The sequence below is a fragment of the Perca flavescens genome, chromosome 12 (assembly GCF_004354835.1).
Source record: "Perca flavescens isolate YP-PL-M2 chromosome 12, PFLA_1.0, whole genome shotgun sequence".
In the NCBI taxonomy this organism is placed as follows: Eukaryota; Metazoa; Chordata; class Actinopteri; order Perciformes; family Percidae; genus Perca; species Perca flavescens.
The window spans coordinates 16,094,362-16,119,390 of record NC_041342.1 but is presented as its reverse complement, the minus strand read 5'-3'; the positions used below and the strand labels follow the sequence as shown (position 1 = coordinate 16,119,390).

The 25,029-nt window shown below is 38.1% G+C and overlaps 1 protein-coding gene across 1 annotated transcript in view; it reads left to right on the top strand.

Moving 5' to 3' along the window:
• Positions 1 to 24,387, top strand: part of st18 (ST18 C2H2C-type zinc finger transcription factor) — a 37,790-nt gene extending 13,403 nt beyond the window's left edge. The window contains exons 2-20 of the mRNA XM_028594292.1: positions 8,699 to 8,729; positions 8,948 to 9,135; positions 12,622 to 13,332; positions 14,136 to 14,270; positions 15,140 to 15,230; positions 15,325 to 15,417; positions 15,896 to 16,104; positions 16,375 to 16,574; positions 18,489 to 18,734; positions 19,991 to 20,100; positions 20,692 to 20,754; positions 21,065 to 21,133; positions 21,384 to 21,446; positions 21,742 to 21,822; positions 23,131 to 23,352; positions 23,492 to 23,580; positions 23,694 to 23,797; positions 23,971 to 24,114; positions 24,247 to 24,387. Coding sequence (XP_028450093.1) covers positions 8,699 to 8,729; positions 8,948 to 9,135; positions 12,622 to 13,332; positions 14,136 to 14,270; positions 15,140 to 15,230; positions 15,325 to 15,417; positions 15,896 to 16,104; positions 16,375 to 16,574; positions 18,489 to 18,734; positions 19,991 to 20,100; positions 20,692 to 20,754; positions 21,065 to 21,133; positions 21,384 to 21,446; positions 21,742 to 21,822; positions 23,131 to 23,352; positions 23,492 to 23,580; positions 23,694 to 23,797; positions 23,971 to 24,114; positions 24,247 to 24,387 — 2,990 coding nt within the window. The remainder of the gene's footprint in view (positions 1 to 8,698; positions 8,730 to 8,947; positions 9,136 to 12,621; positions 13,333 to 14,135; positions 14,271 to 15,139; positions 15,231 to 15,324; positions 15,418 to 15,895; positions 16,105 to 16,374; positions 16,575 to 18,488; positions 18,735 to 19,990; positions 20,101 to 20,691; positions 20,755 to 21,064; positions 21,134 to 21,383; positions 21,447 to 21,741; positions 21,823 to 23,130; positions 23,353 to 23,491; positions 23,581 to 23,693; positions 23,798 to 23,970; positions 24,115 to 24,246) is intronic.
• Positions 24,388 to 25,029: the final 642 nt, after the last annotated feature.

The window sequence follows — 25,029 nt, the reverse complement described above, 5'->3', positions numbered from 1 at the left end:
TTAAAACTCCCCCAACATCCTAAGCCACTGAGCTCAGTAAGCAGACAGATTGTTCAGAATTGATGACAGCACAACTATATCAGAGCTGGACTCTGTGTGTGTGTCTGTGTGTGTGTGTGTGTATCCGCGTGTTTGTGTATATGCCCATGTTTGTGTGTGTGCACATATGTGAACATGTTTGCTTCCTATATATACTCAATTAGTACTAAATGGGCTCTTTAGAATAAGACCTTGACAGATTGGTATTATTTTGCTTCAACAGGGTAGGGGAGGTGTATTGGGAATACTGCCTTCTATCTGCATAAACATCAGTAGCATGAATAAAAAGGCAGCATCCTCCATTTCAGTGACCTCTGACTGATTGGCAAAAGGATCAAAGTTGCTATAATATTCAAATAATCAATGTGTTAATAGTCTTTTGCTTGATGACCATATCCAATACATAAAAAAATACCCGAAGAAATACAAAAGGTGCGTCTTTATATGTGCATGGGTTTGTGTGTGTGTGTGTGTGTGTGTGTGTGTGTGAACACGCACACCCGTGTGCACATGTGTGTGGAGGACAGAGGAGCAGAGATAGAGTGGAGTTGTTTAATGACAGGAACAGCTGACTCATTTAGAGAGAGCAGTGAAAGGTAATTAACCCTGGGAAAACTACAGCTGCCATGCGAGCTGTTCACTTCAGCGCAATCTGATTAGGAATCACTGCTCGAGTCCCTGACTCCTTTCAGACACTGTGTGTTCGAGGTAAACTTTTCCCTTTGCCCCGGAGAGCCCCGGAGCACTGGAGACCTGCCTTTTGTGACGGGGGATTAGCTGGAACGGTTACTACGTTTCTCCAAATTGCAGACCACCTGGTAGCATTCATGCAACCTCCTCCATGAAAGGGCCTCCTTGGGCAGGAACAATGAGCGGGATTACTCTGCTCATTGTTACACCGGGGCTGGAACTTCTTTTTCCCCAAACACCTGTCCCCAAATTAGACAGGTTTGAAAAAACATGTTCATGACAGAATTCAAAGATTCAAACTAACATGAGAGTGGTTAGGCAGACTGGAGACTTGCCAATGGATGGAATTTCTGCCACTCCATTTATTATGCTATTGATGCATAATGTAGTCAAGAAGATACAAATTTTATTTGTCTCAATATTTTGGTGTTCTTAATTGGATTGAAATTCACAAATAAAATAGCATATCATCTAGGCGCCTTTCATACGATAAGGGAACTAAAAGCACCAGAAATTTGGTCAAAAACAGAAATTGGCTCTTTGATGTCAGAAGAAACAATCTGGACTTGGTGCCTTTGTGTGGTCCGGCTCCAGATGAACTCAATTTAGAGGGAAGGCTTTGGGATGACTTTGGAAAGCGATTACAAGATTCATAAATCACCTCGGCAAAGGTGTCACCATCTGACTCTTTTATGGGACTCTTGCTAACTCCGTCCAATAACAAGTTTCCCCTGTAGTTATGCCATCATAACAAATCATTGAAGCGATAGCGGCTAGCCAGGCTCCTAATTGTCTGTTAAGAATTCTGTGAGCTGTGTTCTTTTATTGAAGCATCTCTGTCTTGGAGAAGTGATAAGATGCCAATACGCTCCTCTATAAAAGTACTCTTTGGCAAAAGGCACAAACACTTTGCTTGGCCGTCAGGGTAGCTGTGAGGCTGTTATATCTGAAATCGCAGTTGACTTCAAGATTTTTGACTGTGTCTTCATAATTCCAGAAACCTTGATCAGACGAAGGAATGCTCATAAATTGCGGGTAGAATAATTTTCTTTCAGATACAGTATTTTTTTTTCTTCTTTTATTTGAAAGGGCATAAACATACACAGCACAAATAAAAGCCTGATATTTTTCTTTCTGCTGAATTTGAGATTATACTAAATTAACTCATCTTAATTTTTTAAAGGGGAGTACATTTCTAAACACTGTTCAGTATCTTATGTCCCTTGATTCAATTGCAAAAATTTTATTTTCTTATAAACACAGCAAACTTTCCAGTGTAGTTAGGGGTTGTTAACTGTCGATTTTACCATGTAGGTCACCATGATTACACATTGTAAAAAAAGATTTTATGCCAAGTTTTAGACATAAATTAGACATCCTAGACCTCTTTTGTCCCCTCCCCCTCCTAAAATAGATCTCAGCCATTATTCTAATGTCCAGCTGGTATTTAGGCACAGGGCGTCTGATGGCTCCCTGGCCACCTCACAAAAAAAGACAAAAAAGAAAAAGTAGTTTATCTAAATACTCTCTGAACAGAAGTTGATTTTAATTTTTGAGCAGAGCTTAATTTAGTCACCGCAAATGCATTTGCATCTCAATGAAAAATGGCAAAAGCAATTGTATTGCTGTATACAATTTTACCTGCTTTCCACAGAATGGATGTGAGCATGAGCAGGTATACTCCTGCCAGTTCACCTTTTGCTTCATCTAGACTTCATGTTTAGCTGCTTCTCTGCACACCTCAAACCTCCTATAGGGTAAATATAAATCATGATCTGTTCACTATATCCCAAGACATTCATTACAAGGAAATATGAAAGTAAAGGGTGCTATCTCCTTGCCGTTTGCTCTTTATTATACATAAACAGAAAACACTTAGCATGTAAAATTAATGTGAAAATTATTCCCGGGGTAAACTATAAACACAGAAGTTACCCCGCACATTTACCCTTTTTTTCTCCTTCCCCTAGATCAGAGTGTAATTGCCAGTAATCAGGTCTGTTTGCTGCTGATAAAACCACTCTGAATGCGAGGAACCCTCTTTGTGTGATGACTCAATTATGCCAGAAGTGGCTCATCAAACCTGGCCCATCAGCTGCTTTAATAAATAAGGAGGAAAACTTGCTGCAGGCGCATTATAATTCCATTCATTCCATAATTAAATCCATTCCAGTTTTAACCCTTCACTCAGTGTGCTTCTGGAAGAGGAAACAAAAACAAGGAGGGGGGGGGGGGGGGGGGTGAGACACACCAGACAGTGACCTTGCACAGAGCACCCATCCGTTCCCTATAATTCAAAATGATACTGTTGAAGAAAGGTTGAGAGAAAAAGGCTCGTGGAGGAAAGGATGGGAATCAGTTAAGATGCGGCTCCTGTTTTTATGTATGCATTGTTTCCACACACAGCCTTAGACAGTAATTATATTAAAAGAGTAATCTAATCATAACAGTTGGTCGGTTGAGTGTGCAGCACTGACATTTTGAAATCTTATTTTGTGTAATCTCATTTGCCAATTGCTAATATCATCTCGCCTGTACCCGACTATCTAAAGGAAATGTAAATAATGTAATTAATTTTATGGTCTCCAGAATCTTACTTTGCTACTCTGGCTTGCTTTATTGGTTTCAAGATGAGGTATCAGCACAGTACCACTGAGTTTTTTTACTCCATCCCAATAATGTCTTGTGTTAATTACATGAGAGCGTCCCAAGTGCGCGGATAAGCTGGGAACAAGGGGACACAAAGACTCAAGGTCAATGATGAATATCCACAGCAGCTGCACGGTATTAATAAGGCATTATATGAAAATAATAATAATAGCATCACTTACAACAAAATGCGAGAGTGTGGTTAGAGTAATGACAGGAGCACTGGGGTGTTTTACAGATATTTCCTCTCCACTATCTCAGCTTGGATCCAGCCTTTCTGATAATGGTGCGAGGCAATGGTTATTCATGATTGCTGGACTGGGAAGGTCTCTCTTTTTCTCTACCCCCAGTCGCAGCCCATTCTCTCCTCTGTGGTGGGAATGCTAGCAGATGGGGTTAGGGGGGAATGGGCTGGGCTCAAGGACAGCAAGCAGCCAGATTAACACATAGAAAATCTCATAGACCCTCAGCATCAGGCTGCCTCTTTTCCCCCTGAGAAATCTGCCCTAGACGCAGAGAAACAGTCCTCTGAGAAGCATTATTTGTGTTGGATTTGGGGTGTGTGTATGAGGGGGGGGGGGGGGGGGGGGTGCATAAATATGATTCAGCAGATGACGAACCAGCTGAAATAGTAGAGTCTTTTTTCATATGCTAATGAAACTGAGTGAATAACCCTCCCTCACTCGCCCCCTCTTCTCTTTCCCCCCAGTTTTGTTTTTCTGGGGAAGCACTCTGTGAGCTATAATTAAGAAGATGTTTTTTCTTTTTTTTTTTCTTCAAAGCTAACAGAAATAAATAATTCCATAATAAGATCTGTGAAGTGAAGAGGCTTAATGTACTCATTGTGTTCATCCTTGTTTTCCCTCTTGGATGTTTTGTATTAATTAGAAGTAAGCAATTTGATCTGTCAAGCAATCAATTTGCATCATGTTCCTTATTTCTTGTTAGGTATTAATATGCTTTTTCCACCTTTTTTTCTGACTACATGTACACATCCACGCCTCTTGGTTAGGAAAATGTAATGATGAAAACCTCCAGAAAGACAGTTTAGAGACATATTGATTTTAATATACACTACAAAAGCAAACAAATTGCAGATTTGTATATATGTATCTGGTGTTTTTTCCTTCCTGTTATAGATAATGAATTACATGATCACCTCCTGAGAGATAACAAAGGGGAAAGCATTAACCAGGGTGGACAGTGCGGATCTGGCATCTTATCCTACAGAGAGCTCGGAAAACTACAATCAAAGGTAAATAATCGGACAACTACAGAGCTTAAATAGTACAAACTAACAAAAATAACTTTTGTCGGGGACAAAAGGTCTCTAAATGATTGCGTAACAGTGTTTTGGATAAGTAGAAGTGCTAAGTGTTGGAGTGTCACTGCTCTTTTGACCCCTGTGATCACAAACGGAGATTGTTTTTTGTATGCAGAGCTGTGGGTGGCTGCCAGATAATATACTCTTTTTAAAGTATTGCTGAGTATTCTAAAGTGATGGTTGATAGTCCGGTTGTCTCGGCTGGATTTATACCTGATGAAAAACGTACTTTGAAACCATAACAGAAAGTTTAGAGAGATCTGCTACAAGGTCTTTAGGTTTAAAAAGGACCATACCAGTGTTTTAATAGTACACAATAGGAGCACTAGTATAATACACTCTGCCTAGAGGGATAGAGAATACAGTAAACATACCGTTAAGATCAAATATAAGACTAGATATAAGACCCTATGCTTTGGGAAATGCTTCTCAGTGATGTCTAATGAACATGTTGTGTAGTAAACCATGCTTAAACACTGCTGTCAACCTTAAACTTTGTACTTGGTGGCCTTAGTACTGTATGATGACTATTTGGAAAAGTAAACAATCCCAATTGTCACAACAATTTTCGTGAGTAAATGGCAACTACTCAAAATGTGATAGAACATACCAAGAGAGCTGAGGAAACAACATTTAGATTGAAACATGCATTGTTTTTACACTTACATAATTTTAAGGTAAGAAAATGAAAAATGGAGCAAAATCACTGAAAAACACTTTAAGTTCAATACTCTTAGGGAGTTTCTAAAAAAAAAAATATTGTTCTGTAATTGCATGGTTATTATATCAGTGATTACACTGGAATAATATTTTTTAAGTAAATGTAAAAAAAAATGTAATTCCACTGGTAACTATTTTCTTTAACCCCCATATTTAGCATTTCTAGCCGGTATATATAATTTATTTCATAAATCACATTATCATGTAGTAGGGCATTTTAAGTGTTTATAAATGTACTGTGATTGTCAATAGTTATGTTAATATTTCATAAATCACATTATCATGTAGTAGGGCATTTTAAGTGTTTATAAATGTACTGTGATTGTCAATAGTTATAACTTCTCTCATAAAAAAAAAACTTTTTACATTATTACAACTGAATATTGTCACTTCTTTTCTGTTTATACACCAGCCTCCACTCGTGGGTGCCCACATGAGGCGTTATAGTTGTTAACAAATACATTGATAAACACTTTTATCAGCTTACAACTACATTATGTTTTATAAGCCATGTATTAAATGTGTGCACAGTATACTGCTTATAAAGGCTAAATACGGGGGTTAAAGTGAAGCTTTATCATTCAACTTCCACACGTCCAGGACCAAATTCTAATTTCATTAACCTGCACGATATCGCACTCGGTAAAAAAAGAAAATAATATATTAAGCAAAGGAACTGTCATAATAATGAAAAGGTGAATGATATAAAGTCCTCAGCCCGATTGTGTAGGGAAGTTCAAATAAAAGCCCTTATTTGACTCTGAATATTTGTTCTGCTTTTGTAAACACTCAGCGTCATGTTTGTCCATGTTGTTGCCATGCCAGGACTACCTCTGAGTTCACCAGAGCATCTACGGAGGCCTTCCTTGTTCTCTCGTTACTTGTCATAGTTATCTATGGTTACTTGTCACTTCTGGTTATGTGAATTAAGACTCTGTCTTACATAAGACTCTGCTTTGTCAAAATCTGCCTGTAGGTTTCATAATTATGTCAGAAAGGCACACGTGAAGCAGTGCGAATGAAAGAAAGGTTGCAATTTGCTTGTCAGACTTACACAATATGTGAAACTGGATACGCAGCTTGCGGTAAAAAATATGTTGAGCTATAGTCAGACATACATTACAGCGTAATTCTGTTTTATTGGTTGGACAGGCATAGGACTGAATATAAACTGAGGTTTTAGAATGCTCATCATTTGGTTATTCCTGTAGCATTAAGGTTTCTTTTTATTAAATAACTCATTCAAAAAAATAATTAATTAAATTAAAACAATTTGTTTTAAATATAACATTTAAATACAGTTGTTATACATTTGCACAAGAAGGGCACTTCTAAAATGTCAAACAAAGAAAAATAACACCCTCGCAATAAATGTGTGTGAGTCAGTGGAGATATTTCGGTACACTGATAACATCATTTGAACTTTGATTATTGTCCATGTTACAATCTCAGGTTGCAGGATGTAAGAGCAACACATTTTGCCTTCGAAACAACAAATCTATACAAAATGTTGAAGCATGTCTGTGGAAAAGTGTTACAAACTAATGAGGTACATTCGTTTTTACAGAATGTAATCTATAGTGTTTGGGAGTTGTTTGTCTCAATAGGCTGTAGTAATCAAAAGTAATGAACCTATTATGAGCAGGACCTCTGAGGGCCCGGCGTGGCATTAAGAGTGTGGCACATAAAAGGTTTATTAAAGGAAATTAAGGTCCATCACTGCCACACCTGCTCCCCTATTATAAATGTATGACAGGTCAGTGCCTTCAATCACAACAGCAAACGAGAGAGAGGAGTCATGTTTCCCATTACCAGGGAAAAGTAACAGCATATCCTATGACTCACAGATTTCACTGGCCTGTGACCACTATAAGCCACCATCAGCCTGGAATAATTATGTTTAATAGGTTTTATTTGGGACCCACAAGCAACAGCCAGCGAGAGTGGATGGATTTTAGCAACTATTTTTGTCTAAACACACACAGTGAGATGCTGTCTGTACTTCAGTGTCATTATTTAGTGTCATTACATTTTTACTCACCTTTGAAACTTTTTTCCCCCTAACATTATACTTTGTGTTTGCATAATTATGATGTTTTAGGAGCTCTTTGTGATGTTGTTGTGCACACAAATTGATTTTAATGCTCACTGGCTGACAAAAATCACCCAATAATCTATAACGTGTTAAAAGTCTTTTTTCCATTTCTGATAAAAAACATAACAAGAACTATAAATTAAATGCATTACATTGGCTGATCTGTATATTGCAATTTTTTTTTTTTTTACAGATGGATTCTGAAGGTGAGGAGCAAACCGTGAACACATGTAACAGTAGTACAGGTGAGTGCAGCTTTCAGTTTTAGTTTGCTTTTAAACTAAACACATACACACACACACACACACACACACACACACACACACACACACACACACACACACACACACACACACACACACACACACACACACACACACACACACACACACACACACACACACACACACACACACACACACCACTTATCGCCATGGGCTAGGGGTATCGGTTCAACAATCCAACTTTATAACAGTCAATTTTATATATTATCTTACCGGTCTGAAGAGCACTGCACTGCCATTTCATTATTCAAAGGGGAATAACTTCATTAAATTGGAACACTGGCTCAAATTAGTTAAGGAGTGTGTATATATTGTGCGATTGAAAAAAACCTCTAGACTGGATATGTCAATATGAAAGTGTTCAGGGCCTCTGAGGCCCGCCTGCTCACGCTGGAGCTATTACTACATCTGGGGAAATTCATGAAAAGTGTTATTATTGGTTGTGCTTCATGGGAGTAGGGGTTGGACTTGTGAATGAGAGTCATGCAGGCCCCTGGGAAAATTGATTTACCCTTTTAGATCATGTTGTCAACATTGTCAAAGGATGAACTACCGTTGGTCTCCCAGAGAATGAGCAGACTGAAAAGCTTTTCAGATCAATGACGAGACCACTTCTCCATCCTTGTGCTGATTACACCCGATGGCATTGTAAAAGAGAATAAAATCTATGGCTAAAGGCTGCATAAATCAGTATTAACCCAGGTGGTATCATCCCTAAATCATTATCTACAAAACAAATATTTACAGAACATTGTAAAAAATTTCATTAGCAATCGCCCAAAAGTAGTGAGTCGGTTGAACCTTCGATGAAGAATATGTCGACAGATGCTGTGCTACCGTAGTGGAAATGTAAACATGACATGTTTTATCTGTTCTGTTTTGGCCTTTATTTCACAGGGCTGGCCGACTGCACCTCTGAGATTCACAGGTGAAATTTTATGATGTGAACTTGCTCATCTTTTTTATGTTCATGCTAAAAAAGGAGATATTGTCTTTCTTTCCAAAACATTGATGTGATTCATTGAGAGGGTTTTTTAACTTCATAAAAGAAAGTCTCAAATTTCATTAGGTGGACCTTTGAAATGAGCAAACTGAGGCCTCTGTTGACCCTGCTGTGCCTTTTGTCCGTTCCCCTCTTCCCTCCAGCCCATATGGGTCCATGGCAAGGAAGAGGAGTGCTCAGGAAGGGGTGCAGGGCGCCCCCGTCAACAAGAGAAAGTCCCTGCTGATGAAGCCCCGCCACTACAGCCCCAGCAAGGCATGTGAAGAGGAGAGCGAGGACCTGGCACCGCCACAGGACAAAGAAGAGCTGAGGAACATTGACACTCCAGCAGGTAAACAGATGTCCTGTTGTTTTGTCTGTTTTGATGAACAATTGACACTGAATTTTAAAATCCCATCTGTTGCATTCATATTTCCCTCCCTCTGCCATCAGCCAGCAGCCACAGTCATTGTGCAGTGGAAGTGAAAGACAACACTGCTGGGTCCACATTAGTTGTGTCTCACGTCCACAAATTGAAGTTTTGACAGCTGATCTGCCATGATATTTTTGGCGTGGCTTTACCCTCTTCTGATGAGGCCAGATTTCAGACCCCTCATCTGTCCCTTTTTCAATAGCCAGTCCAAAACCCATTGAATCTATAGAATGAAACACTGAATGGGGGAGTGCACCAGTTCACTTTGATTTAAATTAAACTTCCTCCATTCTTTAAACTGAATTAACATGGAAGTTGCCTTTTGTGAAAAACAAATGAGGCGTCAACATTGCTTGGCGTTTGTTCTAATGTTTTACGTTTTCTATTTATACTGAACCACAAAATAATTTCATCAACAACAGTTCACAAATGTGTACTTTCACGTGAAAATGTTTTCTTTTTTCCTAATGAATTGAATTTTGTGCATTTTGGCAACAATGCTCGTGGTGTACATGTGCATTCTCGCCCACTATAATCTGCACTGATTTGGTATACTTTTAACGATGTAACTAAGCAACAAACGTAATTGTCCCTTTCAAAAGCTTTTGTTAGGCCCTCTAACACAGTCTAATACATAATTAGGCATAATGTCTACAGCTTATTATAGTACACATGTGTGTAGTTAAATGGACCAGGAGAGTAGCTCACTGAATTGTGTGGATTCATTGGAAATGAAATGTATTTCTTTCCATATTACATTTCAATTATCTAAGAAATTCACTGTTCATCATCACTTTTTGCTTTTGTTGTATATTTGTGATATTCTTTTCTTTGTATTGTTGATTGACTGCTGTATATTTTCCTTATTTGAACCTGATATTCAGCAGACTAGCTTTTAAAATAAAACACATTACTGCAAGAATAAAAAACAAAAGTCTGAAGAGGATGGACACAGGTATTGATTCAGAACATATTTTGCGGTTATTGTCCGATTTGGGGGCTATTTTCTGTAGAAAAACTAAAATTGGAAAAGTAGACTGGATGCAGTAAGAATATTTGCTGTAGGAAGCTGGTCATATCTGCATTATAACAAAAAGGGAGAAAAATAAGCCTCTCGTTTGGTCGAGCCACACTGCGTTCAACTCCAGCCAACTGCAGCCCTGCTGCAGAGTGCTGGTAATGGCTATTCTGGAGTACAAACTGTTCACCTGTTCCAAAACACAAACCACCGGAGGGATCCAAGTTTTTTTCCTCCATCTCTTTCCTTTTTTCACTGCACTTCTGTGTCTCTGTGTTTGTATGTATGTGTGTGTGTGTGTGTGTGTATACGTCTGTGTGCTTGTCTGACTGTATGCGGCTGTGTCAGGCGTAGAGTCTATCTGGATGAAAAACAAAACCCTTGTTGCTCGCCTCATACATGTAAATACGTGTAACTGGTTTTAATTTGTCTTTCAACAGGGTTTGTTTTTAGACTCCTCAAATATTTCTTTACAGCAGGGAACTGATATTAACACAGTGTCATGTTGCAAAATGCGTATGAAAGCAGACATGCCAAGTTCCACTGCACTTAAAATAGTACAAAATCATATATTTACAAAAACAGTTGTCTTTTTATTAGTGTCACATATTTTATGTTAAAGCTCTTTTGGTCAGGGATTAGGTTTTTGTGATGCTCCCATTAATAATAATGCCTGTATCTGTATCATCCTCAATAGTGTGTGATCTGATTCTCATGATCCATCTCTATCTATCTATCTTTTCTACCTATTGAATATCGGATGTCTAGCCACTTAAGAGGATATGGGCCCACAGCCTACTGAAAGTAAAAACCCTCACAGTCCAAAGAGCCTAAATCAAGCATAAGTTTGAATGGTTTTGAAGGATCAAGGGAGATTTCGTTGAATCAATCCAGATGAAAGCTTCCCATTGTTAATCACTGACCATGACTTAATATAATCAGTGGTGTTAATAAAGTGTTGTTTCAGATGCACTTAGGATAACCCTAACCCTCTTTGTCTGTGCCACTGATCAGACTCTCAGTGTGTGAGGCTTCGTGCAATCTTGTGGATTTCTGTACATGTGACCGGGATTTTGGGATTTATGCTAAAAGAGAGACGGCAAAAGGTCAATGCAAATTAAATCATTGAGAGCACTCAGCAAAATAAGCCAGAGAAAAGAGGTTATATGAAATTAGTGAAAAATCTAAGAAGAAATGCATACTGTATATATTTATTAATCTGCAATAATGGTGCTACATTTATCATATATATGGTATCTTATCCCACCCACAAGGGTTTAAAAACTCCAGGAAGTTAATAAGTTAATGAGTCATCTTCCAAAATTAATACATGACATTAGACAAGCTCTTCTAACTCTCTGTGATAAAACATTCAATTAAATAATCTACCAATCTTTTCCTGCAGCATCTTGCAATGTAATGGTCTATTATGAAAATAATAGGCTATGTGCTTAATCAATTAACTGAGCAAGACCCACATAACTATTTACTTTAGAATGATTTATAATAGAGAGAAAACCTCTTTTAAACATTAAAAAACTTTAACGTCTTTTCAAGCTGCTCATAACTATTTTCTTATATGAAACTGCAGATAAAGAGTAAAAGATACACATTCTTATGAAAATGTATCTTATCACTTGTGTTTTTCATGTTCACTAAGCAAGCAACTCATTTCTGTGGGCACTGTATGCTGTTGTGCCTTTAAGGCTTTTTTGTGACCAAATTTATTGTCAGTTTTTTTAATTGAGGTTGGCTTCTCCTAAACTATGTTCTGCCACACAGACAGCAGCGGCTAACTGAGATTTCTCTCTTTTATCTGCATGTTTGTGGTTGCCTCCATCTGTGTTTTCAGGAATCCTCTTCACTTCCCCTGTTCACATCTCCAGAAACAACAATTTTTGAATCAGTTTTCCGTGCAGATGACAACATGTTGCTGCTTAGTTTACACTTAAAAATACACATAATTAATTAAAAACTGATGTTCACTGTCCACCGCACAGTAAATCCCTCCATAATGTGGTTATAAATCTATATTGGGTTGTTGCTCCGATTGGAGACACAGGAAGAAGAAGAAAACAATTGTGTTTCTCATCACCAGGTTTCATGTTCAACTAGCAGACAGAAGGGTGATATATGTTATTTTAAATATACTTGAGGAATTGCTTAGAAATCTTGCAACCTTATGATTATTATTTATATTGCAGCATGTGTTCTTCTAAATCCTCTAGGTTATAAAAACATGTTTTTTTCAAGATATTTGTAGAAAAGTAAAACAAAATCTAAAACCTTTAACAGGATTTGGAGAAGATTATCGAGGACATACAATCGGTTTTGTCTGTTAAGTCTGCAAAACACATAAAATAATACGCGTTTTCTTGTTGTTTTAGATGGGAACTTAAGTACAATCAATGGAGTCAGCTACAACAATGGCTACCACGATGCAACAGCAAAGTCCAGTGATTCTCTCGGATGGTCAGAAGTTACATCTGATGGCTCTCCACAGTGTGAGCCGGACACATCTGAACCTCTGATGGATGAAGATGATGAGGAGCTCCTTAATAATGAAAGAGATGACCAAAGTCAAGACAGAATGAGCGGTACATCATCGCCACAGAGGCCATACAAAGACATGAGAGAGGCGGAATGGGAGCTTCTGCCTCTGTCTGCCAAGGTGAACGGCTCCAACTGCAGTCCCTCCAGAGCCTCGGAAGACCTTTCAGGCAGAAACGGCCACATGAAAGAAGAACCTCACTTAGAATTAGGGGGTCCGATGGGTAGGGCAAGTATTTTTCAGGGGGAGGCTCTAAGATACAGGCTGCTCCCCACAGAGGACAGTGACGGGGAGGTGGAAGTGGAGAGGCCACCTCAGCTGGACGCCTGGGCTCTGGGCCTCCACGAAAGAGGCCTGGAAATGGGCCGAGGGAGGGTGAACTTCAGCCTGTTGGAGCAGGCCATAGCTCTGCAGACAGAGCAAAGACAGGTCCTGCACCATGCCTACAGAGAAATGGACCGGTTCCTCATGGAGCAGATGACCAATGAGAGAAGGCACCATAGGATGATGGACATGGACAGCAGACTCAACTATCATGGAGGAAAAGGTAACAATATGGAGGGAAAGATGTAATACGATGCTTAAGTCTTAAGAATCAAAAGTGATCATTATGGGAGAACGATCAGTTTTCACGAATGTACCTTAATCCAGCGTAAATCAGATAGACCACTTGTGATTTGGATGAGGGCGCTCAAAAAACAAAAAACATTAAGAGGAATAAAAGAAGTATACGCGGGGGGGGCAACCAGAGGGAGGAAATCCTCTTAAGTACTAAAAACATTTTGGCAACAAGTGAAGTAATAAATAAAACAGACTAAAATAAAGAAGAACAAAATTTTCTGATTGAATTGCTACTACTCAGAATATTGGACTTTGATAGGAATCAACTGGATATTTAACCATGACCATAAGTCGTAAATCCTCCTAAAGTACCTCTAATGTTTTCCTCTGATTCTTCAAATGACTGCAGCTAAACGTGTAATCCTAGATGTAATCTTTCGATGGATGGGCATTAAGAAGTGAATGTTGAACTGCTGCCTTAACTAAAATGACAGATTAATAGATGCATTCTGTGAAAAAAAGTATCTAGCTTTGCATGATATTTCAATCTGTTGACCTGTGTATACATGATAGTATATATATATATATATATATATATATATATATATATATATATATATATATATATATATATATATATATATATATATATATATATACATACACACACACACACACACTCTTGACAGAACACAATATAAGACATAAGTTATTTGGTATGTTAAGGCAGCAGTACAGTGGTTGTATTATATTTGTTTATTGTGAAATCTTGTTTTACTGTGTCTGCAGATTCTCCACGTACAGATAAAAAGGACATAAAGTGTCCAACTCCTGGCTGCGATGGCACTGGTCATGTCACCGGCCTGTACCCACACCACAGGAGTTTGTCTGGGTGTCCTCATAAAGTCAGAGTTCCTCCAGAGAGTAAGTCACACAAGCTGTTCTGTGTACATATACTGTATAATGCATGATTTATATAAAAACTGCCAGTTGTGGGATTTATAATCAGTCACATTAATTGAAATCCTCTTAGCACAGACCCAAAGACAAGAAAGACCTGCTTATGCATTTAGTTTAATTCAAAGATGTGCATGAAACTTTTCAAATAAATTTAAAGGATTTCTTCTCTCTCTCTCTCGCTCTCTGTCTTAATGTGCTGTAATGTGTGAATATTGAATCCCCCCCCCTCCCACCTTCCTCACATTGGCGATTGTTAAGTCTTTTCACTATAACTCAACAAACATTCAACATTAAACAGTAATGTTACAAAAGGAACAGAAAAGTAATTAACTTTTTCAAAAAAGCGCATGCTCTTAGACTGGAGGCAGTATTTGCAAATCAAAGGGCTAGCTAACGCAGCATTCAAAAATAAATAGACAACTCCAACAAACTAATTGGAGAATATATACAGAAAAGAAGTTTCTGAGGATACAGAGCAGACCTTTAACGACGCGGTTGTTTTGAAGAATATAATCAGCTGTCTTGGTACGCTCCTCTTTGCACTAAGCTATTTACATTTAAGGCACATTACAGTGTTCCTCACAATGAGAAAGCCTTTTGCTTTGCTTTTGCGTTTCTGTCTCTGAAGGATCTTTGCTCTATAGGCACCAATGTACCAACCAGTTACATAAATCATTTGATGTATGAAAATGTATTTGTTTTATTTCCAAAATGCTCCGTATATAGGACGTATTCAGCATCTTATAATCTTTCAGCTTGATTATGTCTTACATGTTGAATTATTTTAGACTCTTTTCTGAGCTTATCTGCTCTCTCTGTCCACATCCCCTCAGTCCTGGCCATGCATGAGAACGTCCTCAAGTGCCCTACACCTGGGTGCACAGGAAGAGGCCATGTCAACAGCAACCGCAGCACCCACCGGAGGTACGTCCACAGGAGAAAGCCATTAGAAATCTGCACCCTGTTCATAGATTACTTACAGTATTAGGCTAATGTGTTTGATTTCCTCCCCAACCAGTCTCTCAGGCTGCCCCATCGCTGCTGCAGTGAAAGTCTCCAAACCTCAGGACGAGAGCCTGAAATGCAGACAAACACCTGACCGCTCACCAAGGTACAGTGCACAGCCAGATATCGCTGGGGGATTTTCATTGCTATCAATGTGGTCACATGTGCTGGAAAATAATTACAACAAGCATACATAAATCATATTCAGCCCTGGACTGAAGTTGTAAAAGCATAACTGAGGTATGCAAAAAAGTGATAAACTTTATTATTGTTAAGGAGAGTGTGGGGTATTTTTATTCACTGATCCCAGCAGAACGCAGTCTATTTCCAGCTTTCCAAGCAGACATAAGCAATGGTTGCTGGTCCTCTCTATTAAAGATGATAAAAGAGCAGAACTCTTTGTTCCCTGTGGATATATCATGGGCAGGATGCCCACTCCTAGTATATTAATTAGTCTGGCAACCTGGCTGTGGATCTACAACACACATCAGATTCCAGACTCTATGTGTACTAAAGCACTGGCATCCCTGAATGGTTTGCGCGATAAAATTAAGTTGTTTTCTTTTCAATTTGTGTTCTTGTAGAGCCATCGGCTTGATAAAGAAGTTTGAGATGAACCAGCTGAACTACAGGCTCTCCCATCCAGTAGCAGCCCTGCAAACGAGCTTCACAAAAGACATGGACAAGTACAGCAGAATCCGCTTTGATTATGCCAGCTTTGATGCACAGGTCTTTGGCAAACAGCCTCTGATGGGGACCAACCAGGACCAGGAAATGTCACATTTCCCTGATTGTAAGTTTCATACATTTTATTTGACGGGAAAAAAAATGTGTTAACATTGGTATTTTTCTGTTACATGATTTAGGTATGGATCAGCCACAAAATTAATATTAGTTCACAACAAATTCTACTTGCACACATTTTGAGGATTGCATCTATCGTTTTGTATCAATGGTTTTTATATATCAACCTCCAACTAGTTTTAAATGTACTATCAAGTTTGGGTATTAGCACCTGGTGTCTCAGTAACTATATATTATTTGTTAATTATTTCCCCTTTAGCACCTCAGCAGTATCCTGGCTTCCTTGGTGCTCCAGGTGGCCGCTTGCCCACCTCTGGTCATCACAGCCCACCAAGTCAATTCAGAAAAGAAGACGGTCTCCAAGCCGCAGCAGCGACAGCCGCCATCCTCAACCTCTCCACTCGCTACCGGAAGAACATGGAGGCTGTCGCCGGCCGGCCCTTGGCAACCTCCACAAAGGTAATCAAATTAGACCACTTGGAAAGGTATTTAATGTGGTCATTTTAAAGGAACTCTGATTTGTATATAAAAAGGGAAGACATCAAAAGACAAAATTTGGCAAAGGGAGCTTGGCGCTCTGGTGGCAAAAAAACAAGGTTTTCTCTCCATAAAGCTTTAATGTACACAAATGAAAATTTGTGTAATCACATCAAAAAGAAGAAATACAATCAGCCTTCTTTCCCAATTACAACTACTCGTCTATTTTTTTAATAAAACATGTGGTACTGTATTTTGTTTCGACATCAGCTGGCATGTAAAAACCCTGAACTGTTGTCTGAAACTGCATCTTGCCCGCTGCAGATGGCAGAGGATATTTTGCTTAGTTATATGATCCAAGATAGGCTGTGTGTCTACACCAGATAGTATTTAAAAGCACTTAATGGATTAAGCCAATCAGCTAAAGGAGTTAACATCTGAAAAGTTTAATTCACACAAAATCCAAACTCTTCTTGGAAATGTGGGCAGATCCAAAATCGCTTCTGCTGTCATTATCTCCATTGTGTTCGGCTTTTTCCAAACTCCATGATTAATATTGATCACATTCTGTTAGTTACATACGTGCACACTGTACTGTGGATGATTCAAGGTTTCCACACCTACACAGCACAGATCCTTGTCTCCCAGCTTGTTGAGCTGAGAATGTGGCCCTGTACCAGGTACCAGCCCACTGAATGAATAAAACAGTGTTAGCAAGTTAATCATCTGTTCTCATTTACAGCTTAGTTGTCTTAGAGAGACGGACAAAAAGAAAAAGAACAGCTTTCAAGTCTAAAAAAAAAAGCGGCCATATTTAGAGTGTTATATGTCGTCGGATGCTTTAACTTATCTGCATATGTATATTATGTGTTGAGATATCGCACACAAAAAGCACAACAGCTGGCCTTTAAAGTGTGAATACAAGCTAAATGTACTTATTTAAAAATGTGAAACGCTAAAATGTCATCATTAATTAATCAATAAAAGCAAGAAAAGAGTTGTAGTTATTAGTTGCAGCTAAAAACAACATTAAAATCTTAATAAATCATAAAAAAAGTATTTCATTTTACACTGGTGTTATTTTGTCAGGTGCTCACATCATCAAATGGATGGATAATTGAAGTGGACAGCCACATCCAATGTTCATGTAAATCATCCCTTTTAATTAATTTGAAAAGCTCCCTTTTGTTCCAAAAACAAATAATGATGTATATGGTTTAATGAAACATATGCGTTGAATAATTGGTTTCGTTTATGGAAAAAGGATTTCAGCATTTAATGAGGTAAAACTTTTAATACCATAAAACAGCCATAAGTCATCATGCTATTGCGTTTCAGCACAAAAACGACAAACACATCTGTCAGCGGGGAAACTTATGCCACATTAAGCTTTTTAATTTTTGCTATAATAATGATGACCTAAAACCAGCAACCCCCCAGCTGCCATCATGGTTGTGTGTCCTAGAAAACAGATGACACAGCTGTCACTGAAAAACTACACACCAGTGATTATTATTTTTTTGTGTTCAGCAGAATTAACGCTGGCTTAGTTTGGTACTTTGTCTGGTGTGAGATAACCACTGTATGTATTATTTAAATATGTTTGTTTGCTCTGCGTTTCAAATCATTTTTCATGTTTACAGAGAAATGTTGTTGTTGTCAAGTTTACCATATCGCTGCTGTCATATTAATAAGACATTGTACTGTTTTATTTGCATTCCCTTTTAGTGTAATTAGAAATAGGTTCTATTTTTATCCTCTGATTCATTTGTTTTCATATGTTGGCATGCACTGCAATGATATGTGAGGCATACTTTATTTATTGTACCCTTCTACAACACGTTGTTACATATATTAATAGATTAAATGTCGAGGATTAAACTTCTTTTCCTTTAGGACATGCTCATAGAGGTGGATGAAAATGGCACCCTGGACTTGAGTATGAAGAAGTGCAAGGAAAATGTAAAAGCCTCGACAAAAACACCTTTGGAAGACTCACTGTCCCCTTCGGAGTCCGCTGTGGCCAAAGGCGGGAGCGTGCTTGTCAGCCCCACCTTCTACCAGCCGCTGTGTGACAGAGACAGCTGGGAGAGCCCCATCCCTGTCAACTTCAGCAAAGCACACGTTTTACAGGACGCAGAGGTAGAAAAACACAACCACTGACACTTTGGTTGTAATCTAAAAATGTAAGATATGCATCAAGTGCATGACAAATGTGAATGGTGAAGAAAGAGAGTTATGTCACCAAACAAAAGACATTTACTTTATAAAAAGTGCAAATGAAACAATGAGATTAAGCAGCAATAAAAGTAAAAGACTAAGAGACACACGATGGAGAATAAGGTTCACAGTTTTCCTTGTAAGCAGCAGTTTATAAATACTAAGGTCATGAGTTGGAGTCCCCCAACACACACCCCCCTCTCTAAAGATCTCTAAAATGTTTAAATCATTTTTTTTATTTTCTATTTATTCAGTTACATATATTTTCTTCAAGTTTCCTCTGAAGTAAACACAACACAACTAACTAAAATAACTTTCTCAAAACTCTCTTACCAGATTAGTTCTTTTCAGGAAATTTACTATGGATTTTATTTTTGAAATTTACTTTTGACATTTCATTTCCAAACATGAAGGTTCTAAATGCTGTTTCAAACCCCTCTCCTGGGCTGGCTTTGTTTATTTATTTAGTTGACCTAAACGTTCTCAAATGTAGTCTAAAAAAATTGTCAAAGTAGTTAATAATAGTAATACTCAAGGAAAAGTTAGTCTAAAAATACTTGAAACCACCTAAAACATTTCTTAAGTGTAGAATATATATTCTTTCCAGGTTGCTAAAATCCCCAAATTTGATATTTTCTAAAATTTTTCTAACACACAGAAGCAGCATCTTCTCCAGTCAGAGATTTAAATCTATAAAATATATTAAATATTTTTACACTAAAGACTGTCTCTAATCTGGTGTCCAAATATCACTTAAGTACCTGAAAGAATGTTAATCTTGGTTTTAAAGGTTTTCTTTCCTTCATTTCATATGGGGTACACATTCATTCGTAGTTGTTATAAGGAGTAACCACATTTGACCTGCTTTTAAAAAACTAAATGTCAAAGACATACACAGCATCTAGTGACTGCACAATCTTGTCTGTAGGAAAAAAAACTGAAATCCATACATCATGGCTATACCTCAATACTATGTGGATTAAGTAGGACTTAAATGGATGTATGGTTTACTACAGTATAAGTATCCTTAAGCATAATCACACTCTAACCCCCAGGGCTTGTGTTTTAAGAGTATTATACTTTCCATTGATTATTCACTTTTAGGGCATTGCAGATCAGGTCAGGTTTGATATTTCAGACCGTAAAGGCCACGTTTTTTGCTTTTTCTGTCTCGCCAGGAGGATTACGATCATGTCTCCTTGGAGGACCAACACTACCAAGGAGACGGCAGCATGATGAGCCCTAAAGCCAAGTTGCTATTACGAGATGCAAAGAAAGAGCTTTTGAGGTGCGTTGCGTTAAAGAATGAAACATCTCGAAGCATCTTCATTCAGTCGACCGTGTATAATGTGAGCTTCCCTTTTAGCTGGCAGATGGTCAGTATTAACGACAAACCATACATTTGTTTAAATAGGACAGTTTGTTTTAAGTGAGTCAAAACACACCGAAACTCACCGTGTTACATATCATTGTAACTGGTATGTCTGCAGGTTCATGTGGAGCAGAAATGTATCTATTTAAAAGTGAGTTTTCTCCCTGTATATCCCGTACAAGCTTACAACTCTTGACTCTTGTAGTTAGAGTGCATGCTCTGCTGGGTCTCTCTTGAGAATCACATCACAAGAAAAAGTAGGATCCTCTAGTTTCCACAGCACAGCATCCCCCCCCCCCTGCCCCCTCCCTCAGTGACATTCAGAGACATTATTAAACTGAATGTTAAGCAATATAATAATAATTCTTCTACTAAACTTCCCGCTGTACTAACTCTTTTTTTCTGTTTAATGTCCATGAAAAGGTCCTCAGTGTAAAATAAAGATTCAGTTCAAGCTGTGGGAACCAGGGTAATCTGTGTATTTAAACGCTTTGTGTTCTCCTGCAGCTGTCCGACCCCAGGCTGTGACGGCAGTGGCCATGTGACGGGGAATTATGCATCACATCGAAGGTACTGTAAATAATTACACTCTCATTAGCACCAGCTAGCTGATACATACAGTAGACAAGGGAAACAGTGCTGATTGTTTAATTATGTTGATACAGTTGAATCATGGCTTGTAGAGTTAGATTTTAAATTCTAAAGTCATTTAAAAACAAAAAAACATGACATGAAAAAGCTTTCACATAAAGAGGAGGTGGAATTGTGTTTTTCGGAGGATCTTGTATAAATATGCTTTGAGACATTGTATTAAGATTATTTAATTCAGCTGTGATCAAAGAGTGCATTAAAGTGACTGTTAGCTCTTTATCCTCTCTAGTGTGTCTGGATGTCCCCTGGCTGACAAAACACTCAAATCACTGATGGCAGCCAACTCTCAGGAACTAAAGTATGTGTTTTGTTACTAAAGGATTTTGCACATTAAACTAGGCAGCTTGTTTTTGCCTCAGCTTGGGTCAATGCTTTCTTTTTCTTTCCCTTCAACTACACATTATGCATGATTTCTATGTACTCCACATGAAGTTGTTTGGTATTTGTGCTACCTTTCTGCATATTAGCATGAATCCACTGCTTTGCTCACAGTCCTTTGCTGTAAAAAAAAAATAAAACACCCGGTCTCTGTGTCTCTCAATCTGCAGGTGCCCAACACCTGGTTGTGATGGATCTGGACATGTGACTGGGAACTATGCTTCGCACAGAAGGTAGCAGAGAAAAATCATCGCAACTGAGCATGAAATACATTTGTCAGATGCATGACATTCAAACAGATGGTGAAAGTCTCACTTTATGCTGCCCTTTTTGAATTCTCGTTTTTTTTTTTATTGATTTACTTGGCTGCCAACTTCTTCAGTGATTAAACATTTATGTAGATTTATAGATTTAGATTGTGCTTGTCCAATTCAAACTCAAGAGACCCTTATAACAATTTAGCTTTTCATTTTTACTCTTAAATAGATTTCCTTCATGTTAACCCATACTGTCGCCGATCATTTTTAGCTTGTCAGGATGTCCACGTGCCAGAAAGGGAGGTTTGAAGCTCACACCAAACAAGGATGACAAAGATGAGCAAGAGCTTAAGTAAGAGATTTTTTTTTTCCTCATCTCATGCTGTCATGTTTTTTTGTTTAAAAAAATAAACCAAGAAACAAATTGTGAAAATGCTTCATGCTTTTGTGCCCGGGGCATTATACCTGGAGGCCATTAAGTTAAACAAAGAAAATAATACTTCTCTTTTCGTCACATTAGTGAATTATTTTCGAAGGGATTTTTCGGGTTTTGTGTTTTTCCTATTTTCTGAATGGCATATCGGGCTTATTACTCTTCACGGAGTGCTTTCTTTATAATTATAGTATACTAAGAAAATGTCCAATTGCCCGCTCTGATGGCATTGCACTCATATGCAGCTTAATCATTGTCTGTGAGAGTGTTATTGGAAAAAAAAACTAATGTAATTGATTTGCAGTTTAAATCCAAAGTCAGATATGTGCGCCCTTGTTTACTTATACATCTGGACACAGATTTTTTCTTTTTAATTACTAATGCAAGGGCATGAGCTTAGGAATTAGACTGGAATAGATCTCATACACATAAAGAGAGAAAGGGAGAGAAAGGGGGAGGGTAGCAAATGTCCCTAGATTATTGTAAATAGTGGGCCATATGGCATTTCTCCATTGTCCTCATGCCTTGCATCAAACTACCTACCTGTAGTAGATGTAAGTAATGGGACTGATGTTGTTTTGTCCTCTAAGTGCTGCTGCTGTCGAGTAAAAAAATGCTGAAACAGGCTTTTTGCAGCAGCACTCTACAGCATGTGTGCCATTTGTATCATCTCAGGTGACCTTTCACCTTTATCAATAAGGGAAAGGGTTAGCCACCTCCAAATTACATTCTTTCGCATGAGGGGATACATGACAATTATCTGTAATTCATGTCACTCCATTACTGACCTGCAGAAAACAGGCCTGAAAATGCAACTGACAAACTCTTAATGATATGCAGCGTGACTTGTGCTTATGTTTCCAAGCACAAATATCAGCAACCTACAAACGTATACGCACTGAACAGAGCGTTCGCTCTAACTCAAGTTTTAGTGGATTAGTAAGTTATAGTTAATGCGATTATTTTTTATTATTCATTAATAAATGAAAACTTCATTTTTAATCAGCATTTGGCTGGATTAATCAACTTAATGGTTAACAAATCTTCCGGTCTAGTTATTGAAAGAGAGATTTTTTTTAATGATGTGGTTGTTATTTTGTGAACAGTCAAATGTCTTTGTTTTCTCTGTAGCATGAAAATGTGACTAAATGCAAGTTAGTTACATTTTCCCTGTGTGAGCCAGCAGTGTTTACAACATGTACGACTCTCTGTGTGTTTCTCTGGTAGGTGTCCAGTAATGGGATGTGACGGACAGGGCCATATATCGGGAAAATACACATCCCATCGCAGCGCAGGCAGTTGTCCACTTGCTGCCAAAAGGCAGAAGGAGTCGTCCATCAACGGGCTGCCCTTTGCCTGGAAGGCCAATAAACAGGAACTGCCCCATTGTCCCTTGCCTGGCTGCAATGGCCTTGGACATGCCAATAATGTGTTTGCCACTCACAGAAGGTGAGGTTGACTGTCCTCCATTTTATCTCTAAACAATACTGCTGGTCGACATGTTGCATTCTTAACTCTCATCCACAATCTCTATGCTAAAGTTTTGTGATAGATAAAAAAAAATCTAATTTATGTCCTGCTGAACTAGCTTGTCGGGTTGCCCACTGAACGCACAGAGTATCAAGAAAAAGCACTCCGAAGAAGAGATGATGACCATCAAACTGAAAGCCAGTAGTGGTAAGCTCCTCAGGCATGCTGTGTTGTGTTTCTGCAGTTACATGTATCTTGACATAGAAAATACCAATGTTTTCAGTTTGACATGATAAATTAGATTGTATGCTCCGACTCAGGTGTTGAAAACAAAGAAGATATTCAACATTTGGATCATGAAATTAAGGAACTGAATGAATCCAACATGAAAATAGAAGCAGATATGATGCAACTTCAAACCCAGGTAAATATCTACTCTTACAAGTTTATTTAAAAAAAAAAAAAAAAAAAAAAAAAAAAAAAAAAAAAAGGACAAAAAAGGACAAAAAAGGACAAAAAAGGACAAAAGGTTTGAGATCTTTGCTCGCTCAATTTGACGAAATGTCTTATTTCTTTTGTTTTTGTACCCGAAAGCAGATATCGTCTATGGAATGTAACCTGAGGACAATTGAAGAGGAGAACAAGATGATCGAACAGCACAACGACAGCCTTCTGAAGGAGCTCGCTCGCCTTAGCCAAGCTCTCATTAACAGTCTAACAGACATTCAGCTGCCTCAAATGGTACAGTAAGCCTTGACAACACATGACTACAACTCATAGTATCTACCTGTCCTGGAAGAAATCTCATTTTCTATCAATTGTCATTTTCTGCTGTGCTGTTTTCACTAATAGTCAAACATGTTTTTGTTGCAGGGACCCATCAGCGAGCATAATTTTGAAGCCTATGTGAACACATTAACTGACATGTACAACAACTCGGAGCACGAATACTCTCCAGAGTGCAAGGCCCTCTTGGATAATATCAAACAGGCTATTAAGGGCATCCATGTCTAAGCTGTAGAGGCACCAAGAGGTTTCTTTGACTTGGGATAATGGCACTAGATAGCTCTGTTTGACTGAAGAGTGCTGGCTTGGCTGCATGTATAAGACAAGGTTTTTGGAAATGTGTTGGCATTTCCTGGTAAATACACTGCACTGAGAAAATGACCAGCCAGATTTGTAATGCTTTTACTGTTTCTGCATTCACTTGATATGTTTATCCTGGTGAGATTTTTACCCCCCTTGCACTTAATTATTTTGTATGGTTTGCTTGATTTTATTCTGTAGGTGTTCATGTCATTGTTATATTATCGCTATTTATTATTATATTTGTTCATCAGTGTATTTATTTCCTTAATTTGTATTTCTTTCTTGAATTGTAAATGCTTAATATTTGAGAAATCTGTTGGACTTTCAGCACATTGTAAATTTACATAGAAGCACATTCCAATTTCATGGCATACTTTCGCCATCTAATGTTGAAAAACTTTATTAATATTATTATTAAACCATAAGTTGGATCTCCCTTAGAGGTAAAAACCTACCAAAACGACTAAGCATCAATATTTTTAAGCATTGCTTTTGCTTTCTTTATTGGAAACTGAATGTATGGTAAGACAAAATGAACACTGATATAAAAAAAAATGCAATGCAACT